Source organism: Thalia democratica, chromosome 4 (assembly GCF_965202585.1).
Source record: "Thalia democratica chromosome 4, ktThaDemo2.hap1.1, whole genome shotgun sequence".
In the NCBI taxonomy this organism is placed as follows: Eukaryota; Metazoa; Chordata; class Thaliacea; order Salpida; family Salpidae; genus Thalia; species Thalia democratica.
In genome coordinates, this window is record NC_139168.1 from 79,499,669 (window position 1) to 79,517,868 (window position 18,200).

Here is an 18,200-nt window from a genome sequence, read left to right on the forward strand (position 1 = left end):
GTTGTAAACAAACTTTCAAAACACTAGGTGCTTATTTCGTTTTAATAAGTATTCGCTGTTCAAATACTAGTTTTATTACTTACAAAACCACTGTACGAAACCCAATTTACAATTTAATTTAAAAAACTTTTTACGTTTAAAATGACCAAACTATACAATTAAAAGTCAAAAAATTTAAATTCTTGCAATATTCACAAATTTCAACATACTATCAAAAAATTACAAAATGTAAAATTTGACTAATAAACTAGGTTTTAATAAAAACATTTTTTGATTAATTTTTAATAGATTTCTTTATAAAAATTGTTACAACAGAAGTATTTATTTTCACATCTAAAAACTCGCACAAATAAAAGTTTTAGAACGTTTGTATAATGTTTCAATTTTGTTAAAAAATAGAGTAGTTTTATCCGTGAAAAACTATGTGGATGAAAGCTTAACTTCAAAACAGGAAAAGAAAGCAGTTACTTATTAATGTTATATTTACCAGACCAAAAAAGTACCAAAAAATAAGTTTAATAATTTTTGTTTAACAATACATATGGTTGGAAAAATTAATGTTTTGCTTTAAAATTTAAAGAATATTATAATTTATTTTAGGAATTTTTACATAACAGTGTATACCATATATTTTGAAAAAATAAAAGCGTCAATAAACCTAACCAAGTTAAAATGTCTTATTTTTGTATGTCTATAAAAATAAACAGTAATTAAGTTGGTGTCTATTGTTAATGTTATTTTAGTTTATAAACTTTTCAGTTGTTGGTTTTATAAGTAAACATGTGAAACTGCGGTTAATTTTCTTAATGATTCTTGTAAAAATTAATAATTTAAAACTTAACTTTTATCAGTACTTGTGCAATTGATATAAAAACTTCTAACTGAAATATTGAATTAATTCAATAATTGCTTACTTAGATACTTTAAACAGCTTTCTTATTATATGAATATAATTTATTAAACTTTAGTAAAAGAAATAAAAATGTTACATAATAAAGTTAAATAAGCATTTGTAAGCAAGTTTTAAAATTTTCTAGTAACTAATATTGTTTCCTACAATAAAATTAATGTAAAAAAAACTTACAAAACGAATAGTAAAAACTTTTATTTTAAACTAGACTGTCATTTAATTTTTTTTTAAACTTGAAAAATTTTATTGCTTTGCCACTACTTACTTTTCACTAAATATGTAATGTTGTTCTAAGCAGCTTTCGAAATGACTAGCAGCTAAAATAGAAACATTGAAAAAAAAATCAATTTTAAAAGCTTTAAAACAAGCATATTAATTTAAACTATATACACTTGTAATAAAATGAATGAAACACTTTGACATTTTTCGGTCCAGTTTTTACTTAAAGTTTTTATTAAAAGTAAGAGCATTGTTATCATTATTTAAAAAGTGTTTCGTACAATGTATAATTTACAAGGTATACACAGATTTATATTGCAAATGAAGATTTAAAGTAAAATGTGAATTTAGAAAACAAAAAAACTAAAAAGATTGCTAAAAAAGTTCGAAAATAAATTAGTTGTGTTAGTTTATTATTTAAATAAATAAACTGCTAAGATTAATGTCTAGCTACATAAGTTTAGCAGTTATAAGTCTGTGAACTTTGTATGTTGTATAGTATCTACAAAGTTACAATAAATATAATTTTTTTTTAATTACATATTGAACTTTTCTTCAAATCATGTTGAAAAATAACTTGCAATTTTTAATTTTTATCGAAATTATTTACAAAACTCACACAAATATACGTTTTAGAATGTTTGTATTATTTTTCAATTTTTGAAAAAATAAAGTAAAATCATATCTCAGTCGTTTTGAAAATATTGTTAAACTAAATTAAATTAAATTAAATTAATATTAGAAAATATATAACTGTCGTGTTAGTAATCAACCAAAAATATTATAGTTTAAAATTATACTAATTTAATATTAATTTTTATTTTGAGTTGAAGAATTTGAAAACAACTACATAGCTATTGCAAATTTAGATAAATTATATGGCAAAATACCATAAACTTAATAAGTATTGACTGAATTAAGTTTTACTCAAACTGGGTTTTAGTTTAATGCAATGTTCTTAAGTATTTTTGTGTATGAGTGATTTTTTATTATGTCTTAGACAATTTTATAAATTAATTGTACTTGTTTGATGCTGTAGATTATATTTTTACTTGTTTAATTTAATCAACTAAAATGATAACAATAGCACTAATTTAACCAACTTCTAAATTTGTAATCGTAACTTTTTTTTTTCTATAATTCAGTTATTTAAATATATATGGACCAATTGCCAAAGTTTTATTCTTTAATTTAGCTGTAATCAATATATTTTTAAGATTTTTTTTATAAATTCTATTTTTTTTACTTATTTTAAGATGTGATTAACACCTTTGAAATTTACTAACAATTAAAGTAGGAGTATATAAAAAATATTGATTTCACAAGCTTAACAATAAGCGTAATTTATTATAATAAAGATTCAAATTTCTTTTTATTTGAATTTTGTTTCGAAAAGTTTGTGTTTGGCGTTAAGTTATCATCAATATTTTACTTTGCGAATACAATATTTTCAATATAAATTTATTGAATTGAAAATTTTTAAGGTTCACAACATGTTGAGTGAATAACTTTTGTTTACATTTACTTTTTTACGTATATACTTTTAAATACTTAATAACAAAAAACAATGGTTAAATTAACTAATTGGACTTTAAACAATTCATCAAACGATTTTTTAAACTATACTACTTTTTTATAATCCTATAATATTAAAAGCTTTTAGTGCTTCTAGTTCCCTAAAAAATAAAAAATAAAAATTTGATATATAAAGAGTATAACAAAGTTTCTAATACTTTTAAAGTATAAAAGGAAATACTTGCAAACAAGATCGCAAGAATTCAAAAAAAAAAAAAGGTCGAAAAGCTGCCGGGACATTTCGCAAAACGCAATATTTGTGTATTTTGAACGCTAGGTCGGAATTTCGCCCGATTTTAATTTAAATTCTTATTTGGTAAAAATTATATTTTTAAATTAGATTTTTACTTGTTTGCTATCTAAAAAGTAAACACGTTTCTAATTAATTCAAACATATTTTATTTCATATAAACAAAAACATACTAAACGCTTTGTCTTGCTTCATAGATGGCATATTTAATGTTTATATTAAGTGTTTAAATCATTTTTATGTATGTTAAACGCTTAGAAATATTTCTAAGGTATGATATACAAACTTATATTAGTTTTGAATATTATAGTTTGAGAAACTTCTAATTTAGAAACTGTTTTTATAAATTTCAGTAGGTTTCTTTACAGCTAATCAAATTGGAAAACATGTTGTTATTTTTACAACTAAATATTAAGGGCTATCTAAAATTTTAATAAGAGTTGGAATATAAATCAAATAGCAACACATTATAGTAATGCAATTTATTAAAGCAAAAAAATAATTACGAAAAATTATCAATCAAACTGAATAATTATACAACTTTTTTAGAGAAGTAGTTGTATAACTGAACACAATTTTTTATCGTCTCATCCATCCATGCTTCATCAACTTCTGGTGCGTGAAGGTTTCGCTGAAAACGTCATTCAGCATTTCAGTGATAAACTTGTGGAACTTCAATGTGCTCTTATCCCTCGGCACCTTGAAGTCCTTCTTGACTTCATCGTCATCGTCGAAGATGAAATCACCTTCCACTATCAGGTACACGGAGACCAGCATTCCGAAGATGTCGGCGTCCTTGTATGTTCTCTCCTGGATTATTCCCGGAGATCTGTATCCTTGCGTGCCAACGCAGTTCCAGTTTTCGAACGGCTTTAAATAAATAATGTAAAATTTTATTTTTTATTTATTAAGTTTCTAAATCATGTTAAAAAAAATTAATAGTAGTTTTATATAAAAATTTAGTATCTATCATTTTAAGTTTTATAAGTCTTAAATTGAATATTTATTAAATTATAAATAAATTTTATCGATGTTTTTATGTAGTTTTTAGTATATTTAAATACATTTGAAGAAAAAAATTAACAAATTTTAAAATTTTATACCACGTGTATAGCTCAGTCATGTGTCTTAATAAAACTGACCTTATCGCTTTCTATGTGAGTGCATCCGAAATCAACGAATTTCACTTCAATGTCGCCTTCATGTTCTCTTATTAGTATGTTGTCTAATTTAACGTCCAAATGGTAGACCCCCTTCTGGTTCATGCGATTGATCGTTTTGTACGCCTGAAAAAAAATTGTTGGTTTTAAATCAGTTTAAAATTATCATTAATAGCACAGGTTAATTATAATTTATAAGTGGTTATCTACTGGATACGGATCATAAGTACTTTTCAAGTGTTTCTTGTAACATATAGTGTAAGGTTCGAAACTTAATTGACTTTAATCAACCTCTGCTTTTTCTTGCTTAATACAAGTATTATTTTTAAGTCAGGATCCGGATACAATATTACCGCTCCTAATTTTAGCAAACTTTCCTGACCACTTTTATTTGTTTTAAAAGTTGTCTATGTAAAATTTGTTAGCAATTAAAATGATAGATTAAAGTTGTAAATCAGTACATCATGCAAGAATTTTATTGTGTTAAATGCTTTTTAGTCCGCAAAGAAAATCTGTAGTTTGCATTGTAGATAAATCTTTATTTATTTATAAAATTTCGTTTAATATATAGTTTTTTCGAAACTCATATGGTAGTATCATAATCTAATTATCTAAACCTTAATTAAACTTATGCCTAAAAGTTACATTATTTTAACTTAAAAGCTTATCTTGCAACAAGAAAAATTATCTATAACACATTTTTTTTTTCTTTTTACATTCAAAAAGCTAATTGCAATTGAGATTTGAAAAAAGCAAACAATATTTTAAAACTGCAAGTATATACTGCTTATAACTATCGATAATTTTAGTTCATTGCGTAAAAAATAAGTTGCTTAGCAACCAACGGAAACGACGCGTGCTTCTCTCACTTGTGGTTAGTAACGGTTGCGTAGTAACAAATGCAATCAGTGAAACATCAACAATTAATCATTAAGAAACAAATAATTTTTGCTATGTTTGTTTTATAAAACAAGTTTAAAAACTTTAAATTTTGTTGCCAGACTTATGCTGGTTTAAACTTACTCAGTTAAGCATTTACGTTTATTGTTAGTATAGTAACTATCTATATTCAACTCATATTAAATCTTATGCTAAGTTTAAGTTGATAAATATACAAAATAAATTAAACTACACAGTAAAAAAACAAAATTATTTTTTCTTTAATTAAATTCTGTTCAGAAACTTAATTTGTAAAGCTGTGAAAACAGCTTACAGTTATTATCAAACAGTATCTTTTTCGTATAAATATATATTAAGAATATTGTTTTCAATGCACTAATACTTACGTGTATTAAAAAAAAATTTCTCTAATAATTTATAATAATTTTAAATTGATTTGAAGAGAAAAACAATGTTGTCATTAAATATAAATAGAAGAAAGCGTTTATAATCACCTTTAAATGTATTCCAAGGAAGCGTTTGTAGGAATTTATTTTAACGGTCAACTGAGAAAGCATTTAATATATTTTATTATAATATAAGTGTATCAGATTAAAACTAGGGTTCAAACCTTTTACTGTATTATTTTTTTTATAGATTGAGAAATATTTAAAAATAAGTTTTATTATAAATAAAAATGATAAAGTTAATAATAAAGATACGTGTTAAACTATTCGATTGTTCAGAGTATTTTTAAATTAAACAGCACTTTTTAAGGATATGATTAAAGAAAAAAGTTTTTTTAATATTTTATTATTGTAATTATCCTGCAGTTTATTGGGTTTTAAACCAAAATATAAATTAAATTTTTCGAAAAAAATTGGAAAGACAAACTTATGTGTATGGTAGAGTGTAATTGTTAAAAACTTATGTTAAATCAATCACTAATTATAAAAACTAGTTACATATATATAGGTTTACATAAATTACTTTTTACTAAACCAAACACACAAACAAATTCAAGAATCTTTAAAAAATAATGTTTTAACAGCTTAAATCAACATAAAAATTGGAATTATTATTAATAATTTAAGCAAAATGTTCTGCATTTTATTTATTACTGTTAAATTCAAATATGACAATTTAAAAAACTTAGAAACCCTTAAGCACAATAGTTTTGCTAAACTAATTACATTATTTTAGTCGTCTTCTGTTTTGATAGTAGCGATTTTTAACTTTTTACCTTTAAACAAACAATTTGAAAATTATAAGAAAAACCAAATAAACATAGCAGTTAGAAAATACGTGATAAATTAAAAAGAAGTTTTCAGTTTTGACTGAGAACTTTAGTTGCATTAACCCTGTTGTTTCTGTTAAAATACCTTTAAGTTGTATCTGTTATGTGTCCAGCAAGGTATTTATACTTACTTTAACTGATATATGATTCGATAACGTTGCTTGGTCTTTGTAATTCGAATTATCCTAATAAAGTCAATGAATATTTTCAAACTGTTATCGGCTCAAACAATAACACTATATTTAAACGTATAAATATTAACAAACGCAGTTTATTTTTACTTACAATAAAAGTCTTTTTTATTAAGTTCAGTTGTTGTCTAAAATCACAGTTAATTTTAGAAAGTTTTTGCTGTAATATTGCTAAACTTAGTTAAAAATCCTTTAATAATTTACTTCTATAAGTATTACTAAATGTTGATGTGGTGTATTGTAAGTATTTTTAATTCAAGCATGATACAAATAGATCTATCGTGTTTTATTAGTTATGTTTAATTTATATCTATCTTTATAACTATATAATTAAGTTTAGGAAAATAAGTGTTTAAAATTTTTAGAAGTTTTATTTAGCTCTACAAGTGATAATTCAAAAATCGAGCTATCAAACAACTTCATGTTTTATTCCATGCTGTAAAGCTTAAACTTTTATTTGTTGGTTTCGTAAAGACAACATAGATTTTGAAACAGTTCTATGCGTTTTTCAATATGCAGCTTTAAAAAACTATATTTAAATAAAAAAATAACATTAAAACATACAAAACTGCTGTTTCTAAAAATTTTTACTTCTACCATCTGTCTTATTGCAATCTTATAATTAAAAACACATGTACTTAACATTATGATATAGAAGTAATATTTCTTTAAATGAATAAAACATTTTTAAAACTTTCGTTAAAGTATTTAAATACACGCAAATACTTGTTTAACATAACAATATATATATTTTATAGTTTTATTATAATTATGCACTTTCAAGAAACTCAATTTTTTAAGCTGTAGAAAACAACCTATAGTTGTTAACAAACAGTATTTTCTCATTTTCAATTTAATAAAATCAAAAATCACAAATAAATTAAATCAACATAGAATTGAAAAGAAAAATGTATTATTAAACATAAAAAAGAGAAAAATATTTATAATTTCCTTTGAATTCATTTTAAGGCAACGTGTTTAGGAATTTATTTTAACGAATAACTTTCAAAGCATTTGTTAGATTTTAGTGAAATCTAATTGTATCAGGTTCGAACTAATTTTTATTATTATTATTATTATAATAATTTATATTTATTCATATTTTTTATTATATCAAAGGTTTTGTTATAGATTAAGAAATATTAAGAAAACCAGTTAGGTTAGTAATAAAAATGTTAATGTTAGTAGTAAAAATGATAGCAAAAAATTTAAAAATTTGAATAAATATATAATTTATAGTTATTTTAAAGAATAACTTTTACGTCATTTTAAATTAAAGTTCTGTAAAAGACAGCTAACTCAAAAAAAAAAAAATTATATATATTATACTTTATAGATTTCGTTTAAACATGAGTGATTTATACTCATTTAGTGAACACTAACTATAATTAATAGCCTAGTAAAATTACTCATATTCTAAGGTTTAAATTTATATCTATAAATCTAGTTCTAACTCTTTTTATTAACCTTATAAATGAAGTTTATAATTGAAAGACATGTTTTAGTTAAAATTTTGTGCAAAAGTTAATAGAAAATGATAGTATTAAGATGTTTTATAAACTCTTTTTAGTAACAATTGTTTTGCGACTTTAATTCGTTACGTATTTAACAAGTTAAAATTAAATAATGGGTAAGTTTAACAATTTGTACCTAGGTGGCAATTATTGAAAAAAAGTTTGGGAAACTTTGTTTAGTTGCACTATACAAATAATTAAGGTATAAATGAATTCAATATTTCAAAAATTTCAAAGTTTATAATAATCTAACGAAAGATTATAGACTTTGACTTAAAAAATGTGAGCTTCTATTAAAAAAGTTTGTGAGAAACAACCATTTAATAACATTCTAATATTGTTTTATAACGTACGTTAGATTTAACATATAAAATTATAAAAGAAGTTTTAGAACTGACTAAACCGGTTTTCATGCAACATTAATACTAGTTTTATATGTTAATAAAACTGTTATGTTTCTTTAATTTCAGTTCCGATCTAGTTTTACTATATTTTTTTGATAAACTTGATGTACACTAACTAACAAGGGCGTACATACTTACAGTGCATTAGCTGTGTATAATTTTCGTTATATCTTTAATTAGTTTTTATTTTGCAAAAAGTTAAATTACTTCAGAACAAATAACGGATCATTGATAAATTTATATATAGAAGTTAACATGCCTACATACATTTGCTTAAACTATTTTAATAATATTTTGACAAAATAAGATTAGGATAACTCTGAGTACAAAAAAAAGAGTACAAATCGAAATCTTGTTCGATATTCAGTAATATAAAGCTAAAAATTCTTTCTAAAAAAATGAGTTAATTATAACAAGCATTTTATTTACAGCATTTGTCAACTTCTATTTGAAACAACCTACTTAAACATGACTTATTGTTAGAACTAACCAAAAAATGTGAAAATAATTATGTATAAACTGATGCCTTGTTACAACTGTTAACTTGAATCAAATAATAAAACAAAATCTAACTAATAATATGTAAATCAAGTAATGAAGCCGCTGAACTGAAGTCGAAAACAAGTAACTTAATACCTAAAAACTAATTTAACGATAATTCGATAAAACCTTGTATTATGTAATCATATTTAAAGTCTAAAATAGAACTGGTTCGTAGTGGAAGTTTTCTTTTATTGCCAGACATATGCTGGTTAATACTCCTGGGGAGGAATATACAACTTATAACAACTTGAATAGTATTTATGTCGGTTAATAAACGTTTGATTTATTATTTAACTTGTAATACGTGAGCAGAAATACAACGTGACTTAAATAGATTATATAAAAATACTTTTGAAAAAAACTTTTTAAGAAAAGTTACAAACACTAATTTTACAATTTACATTAAAATATTAACAATATAACTTTTTAATAAACTTTTAGTCGATGGTATATTATATAGACTTTTATTTTAAATTTATATTATTATTTCATAAACTTAGAACTTTTATTATTTTATATTAATAAAAAAAAGAGAACTTATATTATCTATTGATAGCTTGTAGATATTGAATGTGTTTACGTTCAATTCTTTTGTTAGAATTAAGTTTTAAATTTTTCTACATAATATAGTATATATATTCAGACATGTTTAGTTAAAGAAGTTGTTTAGAACCTACTTAAATTAAAAGAGCTTTAAAGTCACTATAGTAATGTTATTGGTCAGTTATAGTAAACTTTAAAAATAAGAACTTAAAAAATAATAAAATTAAACTAAGTATTCAACTTTGAGACTTTACGACTTTTGTAACTGTTTTTATTTATTTTCAAAGGGCATTTTTAATTTAGAAAATGTTTTGAAATCCCTGCCGTAACTTGATTTAAAATTCAGGACTAGAAAAAAATGAAGGAGTTTTGTGAGTTGATCCTTCCAGTTTAAATAAAAAGCCAACTGTTTTTGAGAAATTTCTTAAAGATTTACCGTATTTCTTCTAGTTCTTTGAAAGCACATGTTTTGAGTTTATTTTTAGACAAAATTTAATTAAAAAAAAATATATTGTTAAATATTATATCATTATTGAAAAGATACTGTAAAATTACATTACACTTGAATTACAAATAAATAAAAAACTGATGATTTCAAAAACTATTTATATGAGATAGGTTGTTTTTTCAAAAAATTTCACTACCTAACATGAAAAATTAGTTTAAAACTCTAGGGTTTTCCAGGTTTTCCGTCTAAATTGTCAAATTCTAGGTTTTTTAAAGATTCTAGGTCTTTTGGCCTTGTAAATGGTCTGTTATGACATAAATTAAGAATAAGTTCCATTTAAAGTTTCCTTTATATGAGTATAAAGATTCATAACTTTTTTAGAATATTGTTTCCAAATATTTTTGTTTGGCATTTTGTTATTATCAATGTTTCACTTTGTTCAAATATAATTTGAAACTAAGTTTTCTTGAACTAAAAAAGTTCAACGCTCCCAACATTGTTAAGCGAATAAAAATAATAATTGTTTTTTTTTATATTTTTTAGTAACTTACTTTTAAATGTTAATAACTACAGTAGAATAATTTAAATGAACATATGAACTTTATTGCAATTCATTTAATATTATTTAAAGCTTACTGCTTTTTTATAATCCTATTATTGTATTAAAAGTTTATAAAGCTTCTAATTCCCTTAAAATTAAATTTTAAGATATTTTTGTTAAATAAAGAGCAATACAACTTAATCATTAGAAAGCATTTTTGCAAGCAGGATCGCAAGAATACAAATAAAAAATCGCTTTGTTTTGAGCGCTTCGTCGGAATTACGCCCAACTTTATTAGATCTCTTATACTTAAAATTCTAAATTAAATTGAATAAAAACTCCTCAAATTATATTTTACTTGTTAATTATATATAAATACGTTTTTTTTTTAATTTAACTAAAAACTAAACATTTTGTCTTGTTTTATATATGACAAGTTTATGTTTAGATTAAATGTTTTAATTATTTTTACTCAAGTTTAACGCTTTCAAATGATTCCAAGGTATGATATATTATTTCAGACTAGTTCTAAATTCTATAATTTCAGAATGACTAATTTAGAAGCTGTTTAATATAAAATTTAGTTAAGTATCTAAACAGCTAACCTTGAAACAATTTTTTTTTCTTGCAGTTAAATTTTTAAAAACATGTTATTCAAAATATCAATAAAAATTAAATAACGACTTATTCTGCTAATGCATTTTATTAAAGCAAAATGTTAATAATGAAAAAAAAATCAAACAAACTGATTAATTATTTAATTTTTTTTAAAAAATAATTATATAACTGAACACAATTGCTTATCATCTCATCCATCCATGCTTCATCATCTTCTGGTGCGTGAAGGTTCCGCTGAAAACGTCATTCAGCATTTCAGTGATAAATTTGTTGAACTTCAATGTACTCTTATCCCTCGGCACCTTGAAGTCCTTCTTGACTTCATCGTCATCGTCGAAGATGAAATCACCTTCCACCATCAGGTACACGGAGACCAGCATTCCGAAGATGTCGGCGTCCTTGTATGTTTTCTCCTGGATTATTCCCGGAGATCTGTATCCTTGCGTGCCAACGCAGTTCCAGTTTTCGAACGGCTTTAAATAAATAATGTAAAATTTTGTTTTGTATTTATTAAGTTTTTAAATCATGTTAACAAAAATATGTGGTAGTTTTATATAAAAATTTAGTATCTATCATTTTAAGTTTTGTAAGTCTTAAATTGAATATTTATTAAATTTTAAATAAATTTTATCGATGTTTTTATGTAGTTTTTAGTGTATTTAAATACCGTTGAAGAAAAACATAACAAATTTTAAAATTTTATACCACGTGTATAGCTCAGTCATGTGTCTTAATAAAACTGACCTCATCGCTTTCAACGTAAGTGCATCCGAAATCAACGAATTTCACTTCAATGTCGCCTTCATGTTCTCTTATTAGTATGTTGTCTAATTTAACGTCTAAATGGTAGACCCCCTTCTGGTTCATGCGATTGATCGTTTTGTACGCCTGAAAAAAAATTGTTGGTTTTAGATCAGTTTAAAATTATCATAAATAGCACAGGTTAATTATAAGTTATAAGTGGTTATCTACTGGATACGGATCATATGTACTTTTCAAGTGTTTCTTGTAACATATAGTGTAAGGTTCGAAACTTAATTGACTTTAATCAACCTCTGCTTTTTCTTGCTTAATACAAGTATTATTTTTAAGTCAGGATCCGGTCGGATCCGGATCAAGCTAGTTTGAAAACTTTATCCTGATCGAGGAGGGTTATAATTTTAAAAAAGTCGGAATCCGGATACTAGATTACAATTACTTATTTAATTTTTAGGTTAGATACTTTTTTAGTTGTAACTTTTTAGTATAAGTGAATATTTTAGTAGTTGGTAGTAAATTAAAATTAATTCTGCCATAGTTTTATTAACAAACAATTATACAAAGAACATATCTTTAAATTTTAAACTATCAAACCTTCTTGAACAACTGTTTCGCATTCTTCTCATTCATGTATTCATGCTTGTCTAAATAAGCTGAAATATCTTTGAAACCGTCCAGGTATTCCATCACTATGATGTAGTAGTCCTCATAAGTGTACCAGTCTTTTAGTTTCACTATATCTGTTTAATATTGATTATTTTTAGTTTTAAAATGTTTAACATCATTGTGATCATTGTTTATGTTCTTTTTTTTTTGCATGCCAAACGTAGGCATTATAGACATTGATACTGACATCATGACTAAATTGAAAGACATGCAAAAGAAAGAAAAAAAAAAAAGTTAAGTATAAGTGATTTCTAGAGAAAAGAAAATAATGTTGAAGGATAAGGCAAACGAAATTCTTACTATTTTCCAAGACTGTTCCTTTCACTGCCCCTAATACTTTTTGGTGTTTTTCAACTTCCTCAGGGATTCCAGTAACATTTTTCATAGAACAATATTTTATTGCAACTTTGAGGTTTTCGTGTTTCGGCATGCCTGTGAACAAATGCATGTTACAAATAATCAATATTGTAAAATCTAAATTATCAAAAAGCTGATGAAAATTATTTAAGAAACTTATTTTTAGTTATTTTAATCATAAGTTATTACAGATTAATAACAACGTCAAAACTCAACATTTTTTTGAATTTTTACTCATAGACTTTTAATTTTAACAGAAGTAGTAATTCCAATTACGCAATTACCTATAAACACGGCCCCGTGTCCTCCCCATCCGATGCATTTATCAGTAATCTTGTATTTGTGGAAAAACATTTTATTAGTACTGGAGTATTTCAAATGATAGTCATCAACAGTCAGTTCGCTTTTGTCGGGTAGCTTCAATGTTTGTGTTACGCATTTTCCCGGTCAGTTTTACATTTTTTAGCTATGACTGTTACTGGTTGTATGTTTTTTCGTTTGTTTATTATGGGTACCATTTCGTATTTTACGATAGCTTGTTAAGTGAAGTTTTACTAAAGTTCTGTGTTGTAAAGTAAGTTTTACTTTTATATAAATAAAGCAAAAGTTGAGTTTGTCAGCTTAATATAATTTATTAGTTTGATTTTCATTAGAAGAAATAGGTAAATTAGTTAAGTAAATAAATGAAGTTTAAAGAAAGTAAAAAGTAAACTTACAAAGCATTTGTTTACTGTAGTTTGCATAGTAACAAAAAATGTTGTGAAAATTTAGATAAAAATAAAAAATGCATTTGAAAGGGCATATTACGTAAGATGTATATTTTAAAGAAAAAAAAAGTTTCGCTCAGTATTAGTGGGGCTAAGCTTTTAGGGTGGAGTAGACGGACGTGGTGGCCCTTGAAGAGCGACAGCGTGTGGTGAAAAACCCGTAAATTTTTTTAATTATTTTTTTTCTAAAATCGATATGGTGCAATCTTGTGGATTTGCGACACCTAGCGGATAAAAAAATTAGAAATTTAACTTTGATTTTTATTTAAAATAAACTAATTTCGCGATGTGTTTAAAATTCGTAATCAATTAGGCAGTTTTACAATTTTTTTAGAAGTCAGAGCTTAAAAACCTCGGAAACTTCTTTATGATAAAGTAAAGGTTTACAGTTTTATATTAAATTAAAGATTAACGTTTTTATAATGAAGTAAAGTCTAAATTTTAACAAGGTTTTTAACGTTAACAAGTTATACTGCATATATTATAAAATCTATGAAAAACTGTGAAAATTTATCGATTCTTATCGTTTTTTAAGCGAATGAGATATGTTAATTTTATTTAAACTCTAACAATATAAATAACAAACTATTTAAAAGGTAACATATATTGAAGCTATTACAGGTATTACATACAAAGTAAAGTTTCATGTTTAACTGTTTTAATTGTTTTTTTTTTTTTTTGAAAACGGATAAACTTAATAATAAATGCATATTTCTAAGTACAACATTTATAAAACAGCATTCATTACAATTACATTAAGGCAATGGAGTACAATACAAAACCAGAAAAATTGGGTTTGAATCTTTATATTAAGCTTAAACTCAGCGAAATTTTTATTATCAGGATTCTTATACATAACTCGTAATTACTTGTCCTTTACAGTTTAAATAATATTTTTGTTTGATAGTACAACTGTTTTAAATAAATGTAGCCCGCCTAAAACTTTTCTTCTATGTTCCGCGAGCAACTACTTCTAGCAAAATTAATCTAACACTTGTAAAAAGCTGCCCTCTACTTTACTCATTTATGACAACTAATTTATCTTGTAAACATTATTGTTATGTTCTTTTTAAAGTTTGCAGTTTGTTTTAACACGCTCAAACGTATTTTAAAAAAGCTATACATAAAAGCTGTATCTTAAATTAAGAAAAGCTGTATAGAAATCAGTAAAAGCTTAGAAGTAGAGCAACGAATAAAACTTATAAAAAGTTATTAACTCATGTTTGTTTGTTATTCAAAAAACGAGATTTTTAAGTAAATTTTCTGTCTATGTATGAACTCAAGTTAAATTTATTAAAAATTTTACAATAAAAATGATTTTTTTTTCAAAGCTTACAAAAGTTTCAGTAATTCTTCCACTTTCATTAAATACTAACGTACAAATTTTAAGGTTCGTATTTAACTAAACATAAATTTTTTTGAATCAAACATTGTTTATTTTATCTCTATTTGGAGTAAACTTTACATATAAATGCATCTAATTCTAAAACAGTAGTCATTACAGTCATAAAAGCAGATTAAGCGAGGCGATGGAGTAAAGTACCAACCCAGACAAAACGGGTCTGAATCTTGGCAAAACTTATATCGAGCTTAATTTTACATTAAATTTTTATTATAATTATCAGGCTCTTAATATTTAATTTGTAACCACTTATCCTTTATAGTTTAAAATCGTGTTTCTTATTGATAATACAATTATTTCATGTAAGCCCGCGGAAACTTTTTATATATTCTGCTCGCAACTCTTTCTAAAAAGAATGGCCTTTTATCTATAAAATGCTTTTTTTATAAAATCCTTGTATTTTACTCGTCTAAATAAATAGTCTATCTTCTAAATAGTATCAATATATTTTTATTATAAAATGTATCATCTATGTCTGGTGTACTACCTGACAAAAAGCAAGTCGATTTTGTTATGTGCAAATTATAAGTAGTTTATAAAAAATATCACTGTAAAGTAATGTTCAAAAAATGTACAAATAATAGAAATTAAAAGTAGAACGGATTTTACATTAAAGTATGTATTTTGATTTTAAAATTAGCCGAAATAAAATAAACTAAATATTAAATAAACTCTACTTAACAATTTATCTTTCAACTTGTCATAAGCAAGAAGCTAAATGTCTATTAATCGAAAGTTTGAAAAAGTAGCTATAGCCAGTTAACATAAGCTTTAATTCTTTTTGAAAAAGATTCATTTAAGCACTGACTATGTCTTTGACCGAAACTTAGTTTGTAAAATAAAATCTTGAAAGAATAAATTCATTATTTCCCCTATAGTAGCTAGCTAAGTGCTTTATCTAAACTCGAAATCGTTAAACTTAACATAATAATTCTAAAAGTTAAGTATTGAGTACACAGAGATTTTATAGAAACTAAATACCTATACAATAAATATATCTTTAGACCCCAAATAACATTATACAAGAAAGTATTTTTGTAGTTTTTTGTGTACGCAAAAACGTATATGTGTTTAAAGTTGTTTTAATTTAGTTGAAAATTAACTAAAAGGCTTGCGTTAAGTTAAAAATAATGAGCTGAAACAATTTTTTTATTAATTTAAATGACACAAAAGTTTCGTTGTTAAAATTTGTTGGTATACTGTAACTTTCTAACAAAATTTATGTATAGTTTGGCAGTTTTAAATTCATCAAAGAGTTTCGTTTAAAGTTTTAAAAAAATATTTGGTATCCAGTTAAACTTCTCAATAACAGGTTCAGAATGATAAAGTAAAAACTAATAAATAATTTTTACTTATTTAAGCTATAATTTTCAGCTTCAAGCTGAGTAAAAAAAATTGTATTTTCTCGCGTTCATGTGATTTCTTTAGCAATTTTATTACTTTTATAAGTTTATTATACAACTTGTAACTTATTTTGGTAATATAATGCACTGACGAAAGTCAAAATGTACGAAATACAACCAGGCTTGGTAGAAACAATTTCCAGCAAAGTTGCCATAAAAAGTGTCATTCGACTTTAGAACAAGTTAATTTCATTTATACTGTAAAAATCTGATTTCATTACATAAAATTAGTAGCTTTTAACTTCCCAAGTTGCCAAAACACGACATTGTTAGAGTAAATATTTGCAGTAGCCAATAACACGATTTAAACATTGTTTATTTTACAACAATTTAGTTTTAAAATAGGATATTTTAGTGATAGCTGCAGACCGCGGTAACCTTTATAAAGTGCGGCCCGTGAATAACTTAAGAATAAGAAAAATGACTCTTTAATTGTAAAGTCTGCCAATTTAACTGATAAGGAAATGCTGCAGCTACAAAACTTTTAATTTAAATTAACAGGTTCAACAGATATTCTTTTGAAATTAACACATATTCAGTTTTTTTAGGAAAAATTCGTAATAAATTTTTGTTATGTTTTCACACCAGAGCCCTACAGTGTTATTTGACGTGAGAACCTAAACAAATCACATTATATTTTAACAACATGTTCATAGTTTATAAACAAACACGAAGAAATTGGCAAAGCAGGTCCTTTTAAAATACATACTTGGACAGCTAAATATTTCAGTTCAAACACCGTTGATAAAGAAAACAATTTTTTCTTGGCACCTTAACTAGTTTCGTAAAAGCTACCCATCAGTAACGATATTTACAACTTATGTAATTAACAACTGCAAGACTACCAGGATAAAAAATCAGTACATACTAATTACCTCTTTAAATATAATCTAGCTTGTGCAAACGAAATATGCAGTCAACATATACGACTTTGGTAAACGGATTATGCTTACAACGACTTATTAAACGTTTTGATGCATATTTAACTTTTTATAACAGTTTTAGTAAGGGACTATTTCTTATCAGAATTATGCAGTGCACAAATAATTGTAAATACAAAAAAATTAAATTGATTTTTGAACTTTTGTAACCTTATGTAATTCTGTAACTTTATTTTAGATAAAAAACAGTTTATAATAGAACACAATTTATTTAATACACAAAAAAACATAATATTTGAAGATTGGATTCATTCCATGTTTTTCACACGTCCAACGTCAGCAACAAATAGAAGACCACCGGAGAGACCTGTAAGAATAATATATAATTAATAAACCGGAAAAATTATTGATGCTTTTTAAACTAAAAATTAGTAATATTTCATTTAATAATTAAATCATATTAGTGAACAGATGCCGTTAAAAGTGGCTGAAACTCAAAAAGCAACGTAACATGTAATAAAAAAGCATCCAACAAACTTGTAGCTTTTGCAGTCAAAACAACAGTTTATTAACAATTTACAAATAAAAAAATGCAAGCAAGCAATAAAAACTAATTTAATTCATTAATTTTAATAACTATACGTGTTCAAAGTTTAACTAAAATCATATAACTTAGCTATTAAATACCACAAAGAAATAAATTATAGTTCTGTGAAACAAAATAGCTTCCACAGCTTCAAACTTTTTAATAACCTCTATTTCACAAGTACTATATTTTAGTCTCTTTAAAATTAATTGTAGACTTGTAACAAAAATTATAGTAAAACAATCAAAAAACATACAAGTTTAAAATGTTAGCTACAAAATCTACAT

The 18,200-nt window shown here is 24.6% G+C and overlaps 2 protein-coding genes across 2 annotated transcripts; both read right to left on the reverse strand.

Annotated features, from left to right (window-relative positions):
* Positions 1–3,533: 3,533 nt before the first annotated feature.
* On the reverse strand, positions 3,534–8,531 carry LOC145833661 (calcium/calmodulin-dependent protein kinase type II alpha chain-like). The gene is made up of 3 exons (XM_082940808.1): positions 8,520–8,531; positions 4,097–4,240; positions 3,534–3,824 (listed from the first exon to the last, which is right to left on the reverse strand). Exons 1-3 carry the CDS (start codon positions 8,529–8,531, stop codon positions 3,534–3,536), a joined length of 447 nt encoding a protein of 148 aa, XP_082796934.1.
* Positions 8,532–11,277: 2,746 nt separating this feature from the next.
* On the reverse strand, positions 11,278–13,228 carry LOC145833662 (serine/threonine-protein kinase pim-1-like). The gene is made up of 5 exons (XM_082940809.1): positions 13,159–13,228; positions 12,818–12,949; positions 12,446–12,591; positions 11,837–11,980; positions 11,278–11,565 (listed from the first exon to the last, which is right to left on the reverse strand). The coding sequence occupies exons 1-5, from the start codon at positions 13,226–13,228 to the stop codon at positions 11,278–11,280; spliced, it is 780 nt and encodes a 259-aa protein (XP_082796935.1).
* Positions 13,229–18,200: the final 4,972 nt, after the last annotated feature.

What these genes read in the sequence shown, in the direction of transcription:
- LOC145833661 (XM_082940808.1), bottom strand. An exon ending in CTCACATAGAAAGCGATAAG is followed by an intron (nt 3,825 to 4,096) that starts GTCAGTTTTATT and finishes ATTTATTTAAAG; the next exon opens with CCGTTCGAAAACTGGAACTG.
- LOC145833662 (XM_082940809.1), bottom strand. Translation starts at nt 13,228, where the DNA reads ATGTTTTTCCACAAATACAAGATTACTGATAAATGCATCGGATGGGGA. An exon ending in ACACGGGGCCGTGTTTATAG is followed by an intron (nt 12,950 to 13,158) that starts GTAATTGCGTAA and finishes ATTTGTTCACAG; the next exon opens with GCATGCCGAAACACGAAAAC. An exon ending in AGGAACAGTCTTGGAAAATA is followed by an intron (nt 12,592 to 12,817) that starts GTAAGAATTTCG and finishes AATATTAAACAG; the next exon opens with ATATAGTGAAACTAAAAGAC.